The sequence below is a fragment of the Hemiscyllium ocellatum genome, chromosome 12 (assembly GCF_020745735.1).
Source record: "Hemiscyllium ocellatum isolate sHemOce1 chromosome 12, sHemOce1.pat.X.cur, whole genome shotgun sequence".
NCBI lineage: Eukaryota > Metazoa > Chordata > Chondrichthyes > Orectolobiformes > Hemiscylliidae > Hemiscyllium > Hemiscyllium ocellatum.
This window is the reverse complement of record NC_083412.1, coordinates 24,640,335-24,661,445: the sequence shown is the minus strand read 5'-3', so window position 1 is coordinate 24,661,445 and position 21,111 is coordinate 24,640,335. Positions and strand designations below refer to the sequence as shown.

At 47.2% G+C, this 21,111-nt stretch overlaps 1 protein-coding gene across 4 annotated transcripts in view; it reads left to right on the top strand.

Moving 5' to 3' along the window:
* mid1 (midline 1) overlaps positions 1 to 21,111 on the top strand; it is a 357,996-nt gene that overhangs the window by 316,687 nt on the left and 20,198 nt on the right. For all 4 annotated transcript variants that reach the window (XM_060833420.1, XM_060833419.1, XM_060833421.1 and 1 more), the window contains exons 6-8: positions 5,843 to 5,970; positions 10,497 to 10,640; positions 11,867 to 12,028. In XM_060833420.1, the coding sequence (XP_060689403.1) occupies positions 5,843 to 5,970; positions 10,497 to 10,640; positions 11,867 to 12,028 (434 nt within the window). The remainder of the gene's footprint in view (positions 1 to 5,842; positions 5,971 to 10,496; positions 10,641 to 11,866; positions 12,029 to 21,111) is intronic.

Sequence of the window (21,111 nt, the reverse complement as noted above, 5' to 3'; positions counted from 1 at the left end):
TTGTGGCTGATGAAGGAGCTGTGCTCCGAAAGCTAGTGCTTCCAAATAAACCTGTTGAACTATACCCTGGTGCTGTGTGATTTTTAACTTTTAAATGCAGTGATTGTACCTGCGTCCACCACTTTGCTCCCCAGAAGGTACATGTTCTCCCTCTTCCTCTGTTTTACAGTACCATTGTTCTAATCTTTTCCTTTCCAAAGTTGCAAAACAATGCAATGGATTATAAAACAGTAATCACTGCTCCAAGAAGTCAAGAAATCACTCCAACGCTGAAAAAAGACCTCAAAAAAGGAGCAGCTCTTCGATCCACTACTTTCTCTGGTCCTCCATCTTGGAAATCTCATTGATTGTAAAGAGCTTTCAAATGTCCTTGAGTTGTGAAAGGGTTCCTGTTAATTTAAGATCTAAAGGAAAAGGGATTACCAAGCTAACTGATGCACTAAGCTGTAATTCATACTTCAGTCTGCTACTCCCCACATTAAATGAGAGATTATTACAATGTAGCCGCATTCCGTGCATAAGGAATTCTGCTGGGGGGAAGAAAGCAGGGAGGCAATGGCCCGTTCATGGAATATAGCTTCAATAACATGAGCACAGCTTGTGACTAGAATGGGAAACGACTAGGCACAAGTCTTTCAGATGCTCAAGGAAAACAAATAACTCGAAATGCAGGACTGCTTAAAGGATCATTTTAATGGTGTCTCCTTAGTTGCTATAGTAACATAAATATCAGTTCTTCCTGCTGCTAAAGATCCACTCAATATTCTTTTAAAAACTGAGCGACCGCAAAGCATCACAATTACCTTTTTAATAGCTTGTCGTGCTGAGTAGCTCTCCACTGCAGTGAAGTTGGATTAAGGTTAATAGAGGTGTAATCATTAACTCAGTCACTCAGTGCCTTGTTAATTCTGCTTCATCTCAGCAGTAGGGTTCAACACACACACACACACACACACACACACACACACTCACTCACTCACTCACTCACTCACTCACTCACTCACTCACTCACTCTCACACTCACACTCTGATCTGGATTGATCCTGAAACAATATGTATTTGAGGCTGTTAGCTCTTATTGTTTAGGGCACGGTGGAGGCAAAATGGTAACTCTGTCCTTAAGTGTATAAATATTTTTATTTTTTACAAAAAAACCTGGTATGGCAACTGTACCATTCGGTACTGTAACTGTACGGTTACAGAGAGTGGTGAACTCAGCCCGGCCAACCTCCCATCTATAGAATCCATCTACCAGGCCCCGCTGTCAAGGAAAGGCCGCCAGCATTCTCAAAGATCCATCCCACCCTGGCAATGCTTTTCTACAACCTCTACCATCGGGGGAAGGTACAGAAGCCTGAACACACGCACCAGCCTGTTTCGAAACAGTTTCTACTCTACCGTTATTAGGATAGTGAATGGACTCTCAAACTCTTAGCATTCACCTGTACCTGTGTTTTTGTTTTGCCCGCTGTTGACCTATTATTTACTTATCTATGCTACTTAACTCTGTGATCTGCCTGTATTGCTCACAAGACAAAGCTTTTCACTGTGCCTCTGTACATGGACAATAAATTCAATTCAATTCAAATACTTTATTCATAAAAATATCTTTATACATCGTCACGAAAGCAGTTTCGGTTCTGTACAGTAGTGTTTGAAGAAACCAACAAACATTGGGATTTGACTGTATCCAGCAAACAAACCCAAGTCATTTCTTCAGTGTACAAGACTATATTTACATAGATTCGAGGCACGGGTCTATGCTGGTCTATGCTGTAAAAACTGTGACCTGGGACTGGGACAAACATCGACTATACCTGGACAACCAGCAAACCACGGAAAATCGCGCTTTGGTCTGCCCAAAACTTGTTGTTCTTCTAGAATAAAGAGTTGACAGCAGACTGGCACATACCAAAGTCCAGGCCTACGTGCTGAGGGACGCACTAACGCTTGAGGCAGCCTCTACCAAGGCACAGTGGGGAACAACCACTTTCTCAGGTTTTCCTGCTAAAGGTAAATGGGGGAGCTCCGTTCAGTTATCAGACCCTGCTGGTGCATTAAATGTACGTAAATATAGTGTTTGAGTGGATTAATATTGGGATATGAGTCAGTCTTGTCAGTGAGCAGTGATCATCGTCTCCCTTGCAATGCTAGCTGTGGTTTAATGGTAACACTGTAGCCTCAGGGTTCAAAAGTTGTAGATCTTAAGTGTCTACACAGCTGACAATCCACTGTTGTACTGAGAGAGAACTGTACTACTGGGGCACAGTTTAATCTCACTGCTTCTCAGGAATGTAAAAGACCCCATGTCGCAATTGAATGAAGAGCAAGGATACGTATTCCACACCAATAATTGTCCCTAAATCCTCTCTCGTCATTTTCACACTGTTGTTTTCAATACCTTGGTTTCCAGAAGGTTAAAACCCAGAAGGGTCTGAAAGGGTTTGGGTGCAATAAGGACCACCCACTGTCATGAGGGCTCAGTGAGAGTTAAGTCTGACCTTGTAGCAGATGGACTGAGAGCTTGGTCCTCCCAGCAGTCTTTGTCATAACGTAGAGGCAATTATTAACCTGTGCATAGTAGCAGAGGTGCAATAGACACCTTGTCTCCTCCACAAGACTCTTGTATTTAGACCAGAAAGCGCAAACCTCACAGACACTGGACCATGTAAGCCCCCTAGTGAACCCAAACACTTAAGAGTATGCTCAATTCAGGTGTTCGCTATTGAACTGAGTCACACACTTCAAAAGGTACTTAATTAATGTCTGCATCCTAAATTCATGAAGGCTGTTCTCCAAATGCAAGTTAATCCCTTTCCACAAAGTTTTTTGTCTTAAAGGATGGTTTCCTCAGTAAAGTTCTATGTATACCCTTCTTTGTTGTATGAGTGGGTGGTTTGGAATGCCACATTAGACACTGTCGTCTGACACATGAGAGAAGAAGTATTGCTTCAAGAAATGCTACAAATCCCTTGGTTACAACCCATCTAGAGAACTCCATTCAGTTCTAGACATTGTCCTTCAGAACAATTGGTCTTGGAGGGGTAAAGCATGGGTTCACCAGGACTTAGAATTAAATTTGGAGGCAGAGTATTGAGTACAGGAGTTGGGAGGTCATGTTGCAGCTGTACAGGACATTGGTTAGGCCACTGTTGGAATATTGCGTGCAATTCTGGTCTCCTTCCTATCGGAAAGATGTTGTGAAACTTGAAAGGGTTCAGAAAGGATTTACAAGGATGTTGCCAGAGTTAGAGGATTTGAGCAATAGGGAGAGGCTGAACAGGCTGGGGCTGTTTTCCCTGGAGCGTCAGAGGCTGAGGGGTGAGCTTATAGAGGTTTACAAAATTTTGAGGGGCATGGATCGGGTAAATAGGCAAAGTCTTTTCTTTGGGGTCGGGGAGTCCAGAACTAGAGGACATAGGTTTAGAGTGAGAGGGGAAAGATATAAAAGAGACCTAAGGGACAACTTTTTCATGCAGAGGGTGGTGTGTGTATGGAATGAGCTGCCAGAGGAAGTGGTGGAGGCTGGTACAATTACAACATTTAAAAGGCATCTGGATGGGTATATGAATAGGAAGAGTTTGGAGGGATATGGACCAAGTGCTGGCAGGTGGGACTAGATTAGGTTGGGATATCTGGTCGGCATGGATAGGTTGGACCGAATGGTCTGTTTCCATGCTGTACATCTCTATGACTCCATGAACCTGACTGTATTCCCTTTAATCCTGCTGCAAATGTGTTGCTGGTCAAAGCACAGCAGGTTAGGCAGCATCTCAGGAATAGAGAATTCGACGTTTCGAGCATAAGCCCTACTGTATTCCCTTTAATAGCAACGGTGAGAATGCGATGTAATCAAAGTGTTGACAGTAACGAGGTGTTTTATTGGATAGATACAGCAAAACCATCTTCTGTAGTGGAAGAATCCACAACAGAGGCCACTGTCTTAAAACTGGGGAGAGGCCTTTCAGAAGGAAGCAGTTTTTAAGGCAGTGTGGGCTATTAACACAGAACCCCTTGCTCAAAAGCTGAAATCTTTCGGGTTGAAGCCAATCGATGTTTGATAGATAATATTTTTGTGCAAGGTTGGAGAATGGGACTGAGATATGGATAACAGTGAGCTAATTGAATGGCAGCATGGGTTAAATTCTGGGCAGCTTCCAATGTTCTGCAGTCTGATGCAGGGGCAACTTGATCTGGGTGGTGTCTGACTTCATACTGTCGCAAGCTCAGCAGAGAAAAACAAAGAATCCTGTTTAAACAGTGCTGGAAATGTCGTGGTTAAAATGTGGGTCGCATGGTTCACACTTGGTGGGTAACTCTGCGGTCGGCATTTTCAGGTTCCGTGCAGCGGTCACGTGCGGAGTCTCCGACCAGGGTAGTGCTTAGGGTTAGAGGGTGGGAGGGAGCAGGAAATAATTGGAGTAAGCTTGAGGAGAAGGCGGAGGTGAGAGTGGAGAGGGGAAAAGAGTGAGAGGTAGAGGGTAAGAAGAAAATAGGGGAGAGATGACAGTAGGGAAACCATGGATGGAAATATGGAGACATGACAGTAAAGAAGACGGCAATTAAGCTCCGACCCAGAGGAACCCTAAACAATAATTTAACATTAAAAATGCCTCTTTATGTGCACTTCCACAGATAATGTGTGCCCCTGAAGTGCAATTCCATACTGTTCTACACAAACTGAGAAGATTGCCTTAATGTCAGCAGGACCTCGTTTAAAATGTTGCATCCGGGGAGTTGGCAGTCGGTTCCAATCCCTCCCCCTCCTGAGAACCCATGAGTAAAATTCAATGCTGCGTTGTATGGGCAATGAGCTGAAACTCTGTCCATTACTGATGGCCCTTGTATACCTGTTACACAACAAACTGGGCAGGCAGTGGCAGGAAGCCAGCACCAGGGCATGCTACGATTTTAATGGCAGGCGGTAACAGGCCTCTCTCAACGTTTCCTCGCCGGTTGATGTTCATAAAGAAGAAAATGTGTGCAGTGAGCGTGCTTTCGGGATAGCCACGCATCTCTGAGGATTAGAACTCTGGCAGAGCTGAGGCTGAGGGACAGGAATTGTTTCCCCACCAGTTATTAAACGAGATGCGCGTGCAGGGGCCTGAAGTCATAATGCGGAGCAAAGTAAGACAAATGACTCGTCAAGTCTTAATTTATTCCGGGTTGCTCGGGTGTCACAGCCCCTTTTCTGCAGCTCATCAATATCTACTTCTATGGTCATTAGCTGCACAATGTCAATCAGTTTGACAGAAATGATGATCCAGGGCTGGCTCAAAACTTAAGTCAAGCAATATAATCCTGGAGAGGGAATTTAGTTTGGATTTGTTTGGATTTGGCACGAAGTTTTACAAAGTAATGCAGTTCTACCCTCCAGAAAGTAACTGGAAAATGAGGAATGTTTGTGTTGAAAAGTGAAATGTATTCAGCCACACTCAAGTGCACGAATAGAATGGATTAAAAGCAGGATAAAGCTTCTTCTTCCAAAGCAAAAAAAATTGCTGCAGCATTAAAAGTCAAATTGGTTTGTTGGCTGTTAATTGTGAACTGTACTGGATAAATACAATTTCTTTCACAGTCCTGCTTTAGTCCCTATCTCAGAAGGACAATCCCACTTGCATCAGTCTGAGAGCCAGTCAAGCTGTCTGGTCCATGTTGGAATTCCACCGTGATATTCCGAATTCCCAATGCCCGAGGAAGAAGAGCTTGCATTTAAATGGCTCCTGAGGTGACCTCTAGCCCTCCTTTGGCGTCTTGTGGTCAATTAAGAGTAGTAATGGGAGCTCAGCACATGAAATCAAATTTACCAAACCTCTTGCTGTTTTTTTTCCTCTCTGCACAGGGTCTCCATGGCAACTGCATCTTCTCAAGTGCTCATCCCAGAAATCAACCTGAATGATACATTTGACACATTTGCATTAGACTTCTCCCGTGAGAAGAAGATGCTGGAGAGCCTTGATTACCTCACAGGTGGGAGATTTGGAGATGAGTGATAAGTACATTTTTGGCACCTCGCTGTGAATTTAGGAAGGCGCTGTCGACAATGTTTCACCTCGTAACCGATCGCCGAAATGGTGTCTTTTTTTTTATCCGTGGGGCAAGGTGCTAACTCTGAGGGAAATGGGCTAATCAGGGATTCTCTACCTCCGTTTGCACTAGCTGAGATATTCGCTCAAATAGCTCCCCAACCCCCATTTTACAATCCATCAATCCAAAATTATCCGTAGGCTAGCTTACACACGCCACACAGCTAATATAACAGCCAATGGTCATTCCCATTCATTGCTGCTGATTACATATTGATCAATCACCCAGGGGAACCTTAACAACAGGACTAAGCCATTTGAGCCTGTTCAGACAATTAGTCGTGACTAATTTGCGCCACCTCTCCATTTACCCATGCGTGATCCATATCCCTACTTCAACGAAAAATCTATCAGTCTCGACCTGAAGCACCCCCAGATGTGCACAGTGGATTCAAGGGCATGTGTGGCCTTCAGCTGAAGGGAGGGTTAGAGAGTGTGTGTCGTACAACCAAGACACAAGATAGTAATTCAATCTCACTCATTGCTTTTACATTGTACCTTGACACTGTTTACAGGTCAGTAGCAAAATCTACTGAAATCTGGCAAGTAGAGAGCAGTCTCTGTGCATAATGAAGTACAATAGCATCACCTCCACAGAGTGTGTAATTACAGTGTGACAGGTCTGCATGAGCAGGGTCGATTCTAAATGGTGAGATTGAAACGTGTAATTGGAGTAATGTTAACACAAAAAGATAACAGTAGAAAGACTTCACAGGTAAGACCTTTTTTTTAAAAGATACCCATTCCTGGGACGTTGGCATTGCTGGCGAGGCTGCCTATCCCCAGTTGTCTCTAACCACCTTTTGAAAACTAGGCGAAAGTGAGGACTGCAGATGCTGGAGATTAGAGTTCAAGATTTGAGTGGTGCTGGAAAAGCACAGCAGCATCCCAGGTGCAGGAAAATCGATGTTTTGAGCAGGAGCCCTTCATCAGGAATGAAACCGGAAGCCTTGGGGGTGGAGAGATAAATGGGGGGGGTTGGGGCTGGGGAGAAGGTAGTTGAGTGTGCAATAGGTGGATGGAGGAAGGGGTGGAGCGGATGGGAAGGAATATTGACAGGTGGGACAGGTTATGAGGATGGTGCTGAGCAGGGAGTTTGGAACTAGGATAAGGTGGGGGGGCGGGGAAATGAGGAAACTGGTGAAGTCCACATTGATGCCATGGGGTTGAAGGGTTCTGAGGCATCTTCCTCCAGGCATTAGGTGCAGGAGGCCCAGGACCTGCATGTCCTCGGCATAGTGGGAGGGGGAGTTGAAATGTTTGGTCACGGGGCGGTGGGGTTGATTGGTGCAGGTGTCCCGGAGATGTTCCCTAACTGTGGGGGGGCATGCTGGCAGTGTGCAGGTGGGTGGCGTTGGTGGGGGCGCTTCCATCCGCCATGACTAGGGCCTCCAAGCCCACCATTTCTTCCTCTCCTGATGTCCCCAACAGTACCCTTCAACTGACACAATCATTTGTTTGGCTGAACTGGTCCTTACCCTCAACAGTTTCTCTTTTGAATCCTCCCACTTCCTCCAGATGAAAGGGGTAGCCATGGGCACCCGTATGGGCCCCAACTATGCCTGTCTCTTTGTTGGCTACGTAGAACAGTCCATCTTCCGTAGTTACACTGGCACCACACCCCACCCCTTCCTCCGCTACATTGATGACTGCGTCAGCACCACCTCGTGCTCCCGCGCGGAGGTTGAGCAGTTCAATTTCACTAACACATTCCACCCCAATCTTAAATTCATCTGGACCATCTCTGACACCTCCCTCCCCTTCCTGGACCTCTCCATCTCCAGCAACTTTGACCAACTCAACACCGACAATTTTTACAAACCCACCGACTGCCACAGCTACCTGGATTACACCTCCTCCCACTGTACCTCCTACAAAAATGCCATCCCATATTCCCAATTCCTCCGCCTCCGCTGTATCTGCTCCCAGGAGGACCAGTTCCACCACAGAACACACCAGATGGCCTCCATCTTTAAAAACTGTAATTTCCCCTCCCACATGGTCAAAGCTGCCCTCCAACATGTCTCATCCACGTCCTGCATCTCCACCCTCAAACCCTACCCCTCCAACCGCAACAAAGACAGGACCCCCAACCCCGGTGCTCACCTTCCACCCCACCAACCTCCACATAAACAGTATCATCAATCAACATTTCTGCCACCTATAAACAGACCCCACCACCAGGCATGTATATTCCCTCAGCACCGCTATCTGCTTTCCGCAAAGACTGTTCCCTCCATGTCTATTGGTCAGGTCCACACCCCCCAATAACCCACCCTCCCCTCCTGGTACCTTCCCCTGCCACCACAGGAATTGCAAAACCTGTGTCCATACCTCCTCCCTCCCCTCCATCCAAGGCCCTAAAGGAGCCTTCCACATCCATCAAAGTTTTACCTGCACTTCCACAAATGTAATTTATTATATCCGTTGCTCCAGATGTGGTCTCCTTTATATTGGGGAGACAGGACGCCTTCTTGTAGAGCGCTTCAGGGAACATCTCTGGACATCTGCACCAATCAACCCCACCGCCCCATAGCCAAAATTTCATCTCCCCTCCCACTCTGCTGAAGACATGCAGGCCCTGGGCCTCCTCCAACACCACTCCCTCACCGCCCGATACCTGGAGGAAAAACACCTCATCTTCTGCCTCAGGACTCTTCAACCCCAGGGCATCAATGTGGACTTCACCTAGCTGTTAGAGTAGGGAGTTCCAGGAGTTTGACCCAGCATCAGTGAGGAGCTGGGCCCTCATGTCTGACCCATCTCCTGCACTTCAGCCCTCATCCTCCCCCTTCCCTCCCACAGCAGCAATAGGAACCTCCATGTCCTTCCCTACCATTCCACCCAGCATCCACATCCAGAGGAACGTTAGCTGGCATTCTGCCATCTCCAGCAGGATGTCACCACTAGACACACATTCCTCTCCCCTCCTGTTCCTGTCCACCTTCCGAAAGGATCATTCCCTCTGGGACACCCTGGTCCCCTCCTCCATTCCCAACACTCACCCAAAGCCTCACAGCGCCTTCCCCTGCAACCGTCGAAGGTGTAAGACTTGCCTGATTACTTCCTCCCTCCTCAGTATCCAAGGGCCCAGGCTTACTTTCCAGTGAATTCAGGCTTCAAACAATCTAGCCGACTGCATTCGCTGCTCCCAATGTGATCTCCTCTACACTGGCGAAATGAAGCATTGACTGGGTGGCCATTTCACACAACACCTACACTCCTGTCTGTAAAAATGACCTCAATCTTCCAGTTTCCTGCCACTTCAGTATCCCCACCATGTTCCCACACCAACATTTCAGCCTCAGGCCTGCTGCAGTGCTCTAGTGAAGCTCAGTGCAAGATGGAGGAAGAGCACCTTATCTTCCAACTAGGTAGCTTACAGCCTTCAGGATTCAGCGACGGGTTCAATAATTTTACAGCATGAACACCTTCCTCAGTGTCTTTTGCCCACCTTTCCTGGCTTATTGTTCTGTCTCCCTGTCTCTTCTCTTCTCTCTTTCTCTCTCTTTATCTCTCTCTCTCTCTCTCTCTCTCTTTTTCTCTCTCTTTCTCTCTCTCTCTCTCTCCTCTCTTTCTCTTCTGTCTTCCCCTCTCTCTGTATTCCTCTTTCCCCTCTCTCTTTTCCCCCTCTCTCTTCCCTCCTCTCTTCCCCCCCTCTCTCCCCCCTCTGTTCCCCCCCTCTGTTCCCCCTCTCTGTTCCCCCCTCTGTTCCCCCCTCTCTGCTCCCCCCTCTCTGTTCCCCCCCTCTCTTCCCGCCCCCCCCTTCCCCACCTCTCTGGTCCCCACCTCTCTCTGGTCCCCACCTCTCTCTCGTCCCCACCTCTCTCTCGTCCCCACCTCTCTCTCTTCCCCACCCTCCCCATCTCTTTCACCCCCTCCTCCCTCTTCACCCCTCTCTCTCTCTCTCCCTCTCTCCCTCTTTCTCTTCCCCCCTCTCTTTCCCACTTTCTTTTCCCCCTCTTTCTCTCTTTCTCCCTCTCTTTCTCTCCTCATCCCCCCCCCTCTTTTTCTCTTTCTCAGTCTTCCTCTCCATCTCATTCTCTTCCTCCCACCTTCGCCCCCCCCCCCCCGTCTCTTCCTCTCTTTCTCTGTCATCCCTTCTTTGGTTCGATCTCCATCTGTACACCCATTCCTGATAGACCTACTGAGTTTCTCCAGCGATATCTGTTTTTGTTTGTTTCAGATCTCCATTGCGCTTAATTATAATTGAGTTTATGCACAGCCTTAAAGAGGTTTACACTTGTCCAGCCATTGAGAAGAGTGTTGGGAGTTGATGGAGGGGGCATGGTGGTGGCGGGTGGGGGGTTGGGGCTGTGTGGAGGAGTGTGGGGCTATGGTGGAGAAAGGCAGTAACTGATCAGGAGGTGGCTGAGTGCTTACCCCAGGTTTGTGTGTCTGCCTTTCCAGCACCGAACCCACCTGCCATCCGCGAGGAGCTGTGCACTGCCTCACACGATACGATCACAGTCCACTGGACGTCGGACGATGAATTCAGTGTGGTCTCATACGAGCTTCAGTACACCATCTTCACCGGCCTAGCCAACGTTGTCAGTGAGTTCACAGTTCCTGTTAATGCCATCCTTTCAGGGTATGTCCAGGAGATTTCTGGAATTAAAGATGAATCTGTTTGGGTACTGATGGCAGAATAATCATCGCAGTGTTCAGAAAACGGTGCTTTCCCTACAGAACTTGCTCAATCACAGAATCAATTGAAAACTACCCAATAATCTAGTTTTAAAACTTGCCCCGGTAACTTTTTACATTTCAGATTGACTCAATCCCATGAGAGTTCTTTAGCACAGGTTCCGAGAAGTGTAGCAGCTCAAATTTTTCCGTAAACTTTTTATGTTATTCATATCTTTGACTTTTATTTCTGTAACCCTCCCAATATTTCCCTCAATCCTTAATCACTGAGTTTAAATTAAGCATACCTTCAACCGCCGGTTTAATTATGTAGCACAAACTCCAGTGAGGCTGGCGAAAAGGAATTGAATAAGAATTTGTCTTTTCCGACTGAGTCGAGCGCATTAATGCGGCTTTTGAACATCTGTACTTTGTCTGAAACCCCAAGGTTCGGAACAGAAATATCGTTACAGCGATGCCCTACCTAGCCAAATAGCCTGCTGACATTCGCAGTCGACGCTGGCACAAATCATGGTGATTGGGCGAGCATTGTAAGGCTTCTGGTGCCAACGAGCCATACCCCAGCTCGGAACTCAGAACAGGAAAGCTAGAGGGGATGAAACTCTGTGAATAGGAAAGGACCGCAGTGGGCTAGTCACCAGATCAGCAGTTCCATCGGTCTTGGTTGAGGGATGAATATGTTGCAAGACACCTGACAAACTGCTCTTGGAATAGTCCCATAGCATTATTTCCTGCCATCTTACAGGGCCTGAGTTTACTTTGTCATCTGAAATGCAGCAACGCTCAAGTGTTAGGAGTGGGACATGGACGGATTACCTTCTAAGCCAGAGGTGATCGTGCTATCCCTGAATCGATGTTAACACTTAAAACGCCGCACTTTAACACTTAAAACTGTATACTCGCAATAACGTGTGGAACTGGGCTTTCGATGGGCAATCATAGATTTTCAGGACTCTCATTCCTAAATAGGTTCTTTGTTGTTTAGCAATTTTGACATTCCCATTGTTCATTCAGCAGCTGTCGTTGCATGCTGGAGCGGGTGGTCCAGTTGGTTCCCGAGTAGGTGTTGAAGCCCCTCCCCTGCCCCCCCCACCCCACCCCCGAGTGATGTTACTCTTCCGGTTCCATTGCAGGTTTGTGTAGCTCGGCCGACAGCTGGATGATTGTCCCGAACATCAAGCAGAACCACTACACGGTGCACGGGCTGCAGAGCGGGACCAAGTACATCTTCGTCGTCAAGGCTATAAACCAGGCCGGCAGCCACAACAGTGAACCGTCCAGGCTCAAGACCAACAGTGAGTTGTACAAGTCACACTGCCTGGCTTCAGAAGGGCCACCCAACGGCCTGTTGTCAATGACGCTGCATTACAAATTCCATTTGTGACCATTGCTTTTGCTTGCATCTTTTCCCTTAATCTGTGGCAATTCGACCGCAACTCAACCACAACACTCCCCACCCACCAAAACGTTTGAAGAAATGGTATTAAATAAAATTAGACACTGGGTCACGTAAGGAGATATTAGGGTCGATGACCATCAGCTTAGTCACAGTCATAGTTTTTAAGGAACATCTTAAAGAAGGAAAGAATTCAACCAAGTTTAGGGAAAGATTTTGGAGCCTCGGGCCTAATGGTACCTAATGGCAAACAATTAAAAATGGGGATGCTCCAGAAGCCAGAATTGGAAGAGAGCAGATGTCTTGGATGGGACGTGGAGCTAGAGGAAGTGCAAGTTAGGGAGGGACAAGGCCTTGAAGGTTTAAAGTTGAAATCTTGTTTAACTAGGAGTCAGGTGAATAAGCACAGGATGATGGTGAAAGTAAGCTCTATTAGGGTACAGGCAGCAGTGGTTTAGATAATGTCAAGCTTACACAGGCTAGGATGTGGGCAATCAGCTAGGCATGCCTTAGAATAGTCATATCTAGAGAGTTCACAAATGGAAGAAAGATAGGCTGAGGCAGGAGTAGAGATGGGTGACAACACAAAGCTGAAAATCACTGCTCCCAGTGACTGTCATGTGTGATGGGAGCTCATCTCAGGGTTGAGTGGGGCACTGAGGTTTGGTTTGGCACCAAACAGTTGCCAGGGAAAAGGATGGAGTCTCTCCATTCAATTGGTTCCATATTGCTCCCAAATGGATGGTTAGTTCCTAGAATCTTAGCCATTCAAGGTCTTCAAATTAGTCATTGTTACGTCAATGTGATAATGGCAGGTCTGTCCAAAACTGAAAGCAATTTAGTTCCTGTTTATGAAAGATCAATCAGTGAGAATTAGGCATCTGAGAAGCACTTAAAGAAGAATGCTATGATTTGGATTTAGATTGAGACCAGCTTGATGTGAACAGGATGTGGGTCAAGAACCAAAGCCTGCGTTCGTGATGCCCAGAGAGATTTTATAGCCCCCACACCTCATCGGCAACTGTCACACTCCAGCTCAAACCAACCGGATTGTGGACATGCACCACGGAGCCCACAGCACCTCCCCCTGGTCAACAAAGAAACCTTAAACAAACATTCCGTTTAAATAGACCTGACCCTCTCTGGCCCGAGATCTAGCTCTTAGCATGACTGGTCAGGTCAAAAGCCACTGCTGCTGCTCAACACAGGCTTCAGATTATCATCAGCCACCCATTGGGATAGTTAACGAGTAACCATCTAACTTTGCCCAAGCCTCCTGCCCTCTTCCTTCAATGAGCTTGAGGTGACAAATTGGATATTGGAAACATATGGAGTGTCAGAGGTTGAGGGTGACCTTATAGAGGTTTGTAAAATCATGAGGGGCACAGATAGGGTAAATAGTCAAGGTCTTTTCCCTGGGTGGGGGATTCCAGAACTGGAGAGAATAGATTTAGGGTGAGACGGGAAAGATTTAAAATGGACCTAAGGGGCAACTTTTTCACACAGAGGGTGGTGCATGTATGGAATGAGCTGCCAGAGGAAGTGGAGAAGGCTGGTACAATTATAACATTTAAAAGGCATCTGGATGGGTATATGAATAGGAAGGGTTTGGAGGGATATGGGTCGGGTACTGGCAGGTGGGACTAGATTAGTTTGGGATATCTGGTTGGCATGGACAGGTTGGACCGAAGGGTCTGTTTCTGTACAGTACATCTCTATGACTCTAAGTGAAGCCTATCTTGCATTGGTTGAAGTTATCAGAGGCAAAATTAAACCTTTCAGCTCCTCCAGCCTTCTCTGCTATTCTATCAGATCATGGTGAATGTACCTTAACGTAGACCCTTATCAGTTCACCAGACAAAATCTATCTGTTTTAAAAGTTTAAATTACCACGATCCATAAAGTTGCAGACTTCGACTACCTTTGTGTGAGAAAGAAATGTACATTGTGATTTCACATCAAAATGGGCTGGCTCTAACTTATTGTGGTCCCTTGGTCTGGATTTCATTGAAATAGCTGGGAAGCAGGGTTCACAAGTGATGTGCGGCATATGGGGGAACATTAAGGGTGTCATTTCCTGGCTTCCCAATTGATATGTATAGTCACACAGGCACGAGACGCAAGCAAAACAGATGTCCTGATGAACTTGCCGATATCTGCCCTTTGACCTCTTTGTCCCGTTTGATCAGAGGGCAGTCAACTACTGTAGATGGGAATGAAGATGGAGCTAAGGGAATTAAAATGGAGACAAGTATTGACAGACGGAGGTCAATGGGCAGATGCCATTATTTAAATGAGAGATCAATAAAATTCATGAGAAAGATGTTCCAGTAAAATAAAGCAAAGTAAGAATGAAATGCCAAGGGTAAATAAAGAGATGAGGATTAAAACTGAAACTGAAGAAAAGATTTTTGTTAAGATATGAACAGTAATTGAAAGAAATACAAAAAGCAAAATGTTAGGTATTAGAAAGAAATTAAACAGATAGCAAGGCAGAGTGGAAATGTGAAATGAAGGTACCAACGAAATGTTATTCTATAGACACATGAGTAACATTAGAAGCAAAGGGACAAGGGTCACTAAAATAACAGCTCAGAGGCTGACCCTCTAACGAGAGAGTGTGAATACATTCGGCAAGACTTTAACTTAAAACCCAGCTGTTGAGGGGGTTCAAGTTGAGTCAGTAGTAGGGACAACTGGGGGAAACAGCAGCAGTGGAAGATGGCAAAGAAGAAAGAGTATAATGTCAGTTAAGGTAATGTGAAAGGAAATACCAGTAAACTTATCAAACTTAATTCAAAACGGGATGGATCACACCCACAAATGTTAACAGCGACTATGGGGAAGGCAGTAACAGCATTAGATCACAAAGAGAAATTTTGAACTGAAAAATGAACAGAGCCAGGGGATCAGTGAACAGCAGATGTAATTTATCATAGGAGATCGATGCAGCCCAGGGAAACATCCCCTAGTTAGCAAAAAGAAAATTACAGGAAAGTTTGTTTAAAAGGTGAGATAGCAATATGATACGAGAAATGAGAAAATAATGAAAATAGTCATCATGGATTTCCAGAAGAAGGTTTTTTTCTTAAATCAATTTTAATTTTCACAGTGGGATCCAATTTCACACTTCCTGCTCTTCTGAGAAGCTTCCTTTAGATTTCCTTTTCTGTAGCCACCTTTTAACCCATTGCCCCTGACTCCACACGCACACCTCCTTGTCACAACGAAGATCTTCTGAAAGTCCACGTATACCACTGTGTCCTATTTTACAATTGGTTACTTCTTCAAAGAAATCAATTTTAATTGATTTCTTTGAAGAAGTAACCAATTGTAAACTAGGACGCAGTGGTATACGTGGACTTTCAGACGATCTTCGTTATGAAACTCGTGACAAGAATGAGTGTGTGTGGAGTCAGGGCAGAAATTGGATCCCATTGTGATCTATGCCAGGATCTATGTTGTTCCACCAAACTATACCAATGACTTGAGCTCAGGAAAGTGCTGATATTTGCTGGTGACATCAAATTGAAGGTAAGGGTGTTAAGGATTAGCATGGCTTCAGATGATGGAGTGACAGCTGCCAATCTGACCCCCCAGGCCTCAGACAGGGTTGGTGTGGGGGCAGGCACCAGGAGTTGCCTATCAGAATGGAGGGATGTGGGGTTACTGTTGGCCAGGACTGTGGTCTGCTGCCTGTTGTGGGACCAGGGGAGGAAGGTCAAGGTAGCCTGTGGTGTCAGGGGTAGGAGGAGACTGCAGGAGAAGGAGTGAAGAGAAGGCAGCTGCACACGCTGGGGGTGGGGAGGGGTTTGCAAGAAGTGGTGATGAGAGGAGGCAGCATTTGTTGGTGGGCAGGGTGGACTTAAGAGGTTGGAACTAGGGGAGACACCAAGGCCCATAAATTCTGTCTTTAGCTCCTTAATTCGGGTAAAAAGGATAAGGGGGCAGCCACCCCTTGAACAGTAAAGACTAAAACAAATGCAGGAAAGTCGGGCTAGTTTAGTTTAGGGAAACATGGTCAACATGGACAGGTTAGACTGAAGGGGCTGTTTCCATGCTGTACGACTCTATAAATGGGATCGAGGAGGAGAGAGCGATATGCCAATATAGTCTTGTTAATCATTGAATGGAGTTAGTGAGTTTTGAGAAGATTAGTAGCTCAGGTTGAGGTTCTGGATGTAGGTTGGCTCGCTGACCTGGAAGGTTCATTTCCAGATGTTTTGTCACTCTACTAGGCAACATCTTCAGTGGGCCTCCGGGCGAAGCACTGCCGATAAATTCCTGCTTTCCATTTATATGTTTGGATTTGTTTGGGTTGGTGATGTCATTTCCTGTGGTACTGTCATTTCCTGCTCTTTTTCTCAGAGCGTGGTAGATGAGGTCTGACTCGATGTGTTTGTTGATAGAGTTCTGGTTGGAATGCCATGCTTCTGGGAATTCTCGTGCATGTCTCTATTTGGCTTGTCCTAGGATGGATATATTGTCCCAGTCGAAGTGTTGTCCTTCCTCATCCTTATGTGAGGATACTAGTGAGAGAGGTTCATGTCTTTTTCTGGCTAGTTGGTGTTCATGTATTCTGGTGGCTAGTTTTCTGCCTGTTTGTCCTTGCAAGGTATTTTGTAAATGACGTTAGTTTTGCTTGTCTGTATAGGGTCTTTCAAGTTCATTAGCTGCTGTTTTAGTGTGTTGGTGGGTTTGTGGGCTACCATGATGCCAAGGGGTTTGAGTAGTCTGGCAGTCATTTCCGAGATGTCTTTGATGTAGGGGAGAGTGGATAGGGTTTCCGGACATGTTTTGTCTGCTTGTTTGGGTTTGTTGCTGAGAAATCGGTGGACTGTGTTCATTGAGTATCTGTTCTTTATGAATACACAGTATAGGTGATTTTCCTCTGCTCTGCGTAGTTCCTCTGTGTGGCAGTGAATGGTTGCTCGGAATAATGTTCTGATGCAGCTTCATTTGTGGATGTTGGAGTGATTGCTCCTGTAGTTCAGTATTTGGTCCGTATGTGTTGTTTTCCTATAGATGCTGGTTTGAAGTTCCCCACTGGCTGTTTACTCTACTGTGACATCTAGGAATGGCAGTTTGTTGTTGTTTTCCTCCTGAATTTTATGCCAGTAAGGGTATTATTGATGGTCTTGAAGGTTTCCTCTAATTTGTTTCGTTTAGTGATGACAAAGGTGTCATTCACGTAGCAGACCCAGAGTTTGGGTTGGATGGTTGGCAGAGCTGTTTGTTCGAGTCTCTCTGCATTACTGCCTCTGCTAAGAACCCTGATGTCGGAGATCCCATTGGGTGTTCTGTTGGTTTGTCTGTAGGTTTTGTTGTTGAAGGTGAAGCGTGTGGTAAGGCATAGATTCACTAGCTTGCCGATATTGTCCTTGCTGATGAAGTTGATGGTGTTTGGTGTATGTGTCTTTGGGTCTTCTAATAGTATAGTCAGTGTTTCCTTGGCCAGGTTAATGTTGATTGATGTAAACAAAGCTGTTACATCAAAGGAGACCATTATTTCATACAATTGGAGTCATACAATTTAATAAGGGCAGAAAGCATTGGGTTAGATGAAGAGACTCCAAAAGCAGAGATGTACTGTTCCAGTCACATCAGGGATTGTTTAGAGCATACATGGAATATTATGAAGGCAGTTCTGCTGCGAGATAATGTTTATACAGCTGTTACTGGAGGATGTAGATTCAGGCTGTTTACTCTGGAAAAGCGAAGCCTAAGACTAGATATGATAGACACTGCCATAGATATGAGGGGCTTCAATAAGGTGCTGAAACTCTTTCCACTTAGAGGTGAGTCCAAAATACTGGAACATCAATATGATGCCGTGGACTTATTGAATGAAGTATTTAGGGAGAATCTCTGGAAGGAACCTATTCTGAGAAGGCAAAACTCTTATAATTGGCAACCTTCCATGCCCATCGCACATCCGAAAGTACTTCACATCAATGAAGTACTTCTGAAATATATTCACTGCTGTAGTGCAGGAAAGCAGGCAGCCAATTTGCAAACAACAATACCAACAAAGAGTGATTGTCAGAGATCATTAGAGTGCAGGAAGCTTATCAAAATAGATGAAGGGTGCAAATTTAGAATTTACGAGCCAGATTTTGAATGTAATATAGGATGTATACCTGTTGTGAGTGGGGTTTGAAAATTCAGGACCTTGAAATCCTTATGGGGACCATTGAGTTTTCCAGGTTAGTTTACAATTTTACTAAGGCTGGCAATGGGGCAGCTCACCCACTGCCACTTCCTAGCCCCAAAGGTTCAGAAGAGCTTCATGGTGGGACAGAGGAATGTTCTTGGTTATGAGGTTACAGACGGAGATACAATGCAACTTGGCTGATGCTGGCGACCCACATCTCCTCACAGGATGCCCAGTTTTGGGTTGGTTGATCTGTTTGAAATCTATCCATTTAGCACTCTGCCCTGTAGCATGCTGGAACCGATCCTCAAGCAAAGAGAGAACTTCTTCCCTGTAATGGCTTTGCAGAGGGTTCTCCCACTGATGCTGTCGGGGACAGACATGTTTGCAAGAGGTACAATGATGAGGATGAAGTCAAGCAGATGTTTCTGTCTTGATGATCCTCTAGCCACCTACCATGCACCTGGTCCAGTAGCTATGTGTTTGGTCAGCTCACTCTGTCATACTGGTGCCAGCCACTTTGAAGTCGCCTGTCCTCAGTATGTTCTGTCACTTACTGCCTCATTGCTGCCTCTCTCAATTGGTATTCAAGGTGGGAATGCTACTGACCCATCATTGGAAAGAAGTGGCAGGGTCGTTGCTGAGGGAGGTTACCAGCAGAATGGTTCCTTGCCCATATTTGACCTGATGCCATAAGACTTCATGCGGTCCAGCATTGATGTTAAGGACACCCTCCTGGCTGTGCCACCACCTCTGCTGGCTCTTCACTTGCTGGGCCATTTCAGACACCACTTACAAGTCAACCACATTGCTCTAGCTCTGGAGGCACATGTAGGGAAATAAATTGACTTTTTTTCACGGTAATTTAGGTGTCTAACTTTGTTTCAAAGAATTGATTTATTAATTGAATAGTCCCGCCAGCCACCTTGTTGGGATTTGAAACTATCTCCACTGAGCATTTGTCTGTGTCCCTGGTTTGCAAGTCAGTGACATCACTACACCATCACTATACACCCCCAAATCACTACACCCCCACCCCCCACATCACCACCCCCCCCACACACATCACTAAACCCCCCCCAAATGCCTACACCACCCCCACATCACCACATACACCCACATCGCCACACCCCCCACATCACCAGACCCCCCCAATCACAACACCCCCACCCCCCCACATCACAACCCCCCCACATCACCATCCCCCCACATCACACACCCCCAAATGCCTACACCCCCCCCAAATCCCTACACCCCACCACATCACCACACACACCCGCATCACCACACACACCCGCATCACCACACACCCCACGCATCACCACACACGCCCCATATCACCACACACCCCACATCACTCCACCCCCCACATCACTCCACCCCACCACATCACTCCAGCCCCACATCATTCCACCTCCCCACATCATTCCACCTCCCCACATCACTCCACCCCTCACATCACTCCACCACCACATCACTCCACCCCCCCACATCACTCCACTCCCCACATCACTCCACGCCCCCACATCACTCCACTCCCCCCACTTCACTCCACTCCCCCCACATCACTTCACTCCCCCCACATCACACCAACCCCCCACATCACTCCACCCCCCACATCACTCCACCCCCACATCACTACAACACCCCACATCGCTACACCCCCCACATCGCTACACCCCCCCACATCACTTCACCCCAATGTCACCCCACCGCCCCACGTCATCACACCGCCCCACGTCACTCCACCCCCCACGTCACTGTACCCCACCGCACGAAACTCCACCCCATGTCACTACAACCCCTCACATCACTCCAACCCCACACCAATCCACCCCCACACCACTCCAAACCCCAATTCACTCCAACCCCCACATCACTGCACTCCCCCCCACGTCTCTCCTCCCCCACGTCTCTCCTCCTCCACGTCTCTCCTCCCCCACGTCTCTCCACCCCCCACGTCTCTCCTCCCCCACGTCTCTCCTCCCCCACGTCTCTCCTCCCCCCACGTCTCTCCTCCCCCCACGTCTCCCCACCCCCCCACATCTCTCCACCCCCCACATCTCTCCACCCCCCACATCTCTCCACCCCCCGCATCAATCCACCTCCCCACATCGCCCAACCTCCCCACATCACTACACCCCCCACATCACCTCACTCACCATACATCAATCCACCTTGACCCACATCACTCCACTCCCCCATGTCACTCCACCCCTACATCACAACAACCCCCCACATCACTCCACACCCCACATCACCCCACCTCCCCACGTCACCCCACCTCCCCACGTCACTCAACCTCGCAATGTCACTCCACCCCACCCACGTCACTCCACCCCACCCACGTCATTCCACCTCCCCACATCACTCCACTCCCCCCACGTCACTCCACACTCCCACAACACTCCACACCCCCACAACACTCCACACCCCTACACCACTCCACCCCCCACGTCACTTTACCTGCCCACATCACTACACTCCCCCCACATCACTCCACACCCTCACATTACTCCACTCCCCCCACATCACTCCACTGCCCAGATCACTCCACCCCTTCACATCACTCCACCCCTTCACATCACTCCACCCTCCACATCACTCCACCCTCCTCATCACTCCAACTCCAATCACTGCACTCCCACACATCACTCCACCCCCATATCTCTCCACCCAAATATCACCCCACCCCTCATGTCACTCCATCCCCCACGTCACTCCATCCCACGTCACTCCACCTCCCCACGTCACTCCACTCCCCCCACATCACTCCACTCCCCCCACGTCACTCCACACCCACCACGTCACTCCACACCCCCACGTCA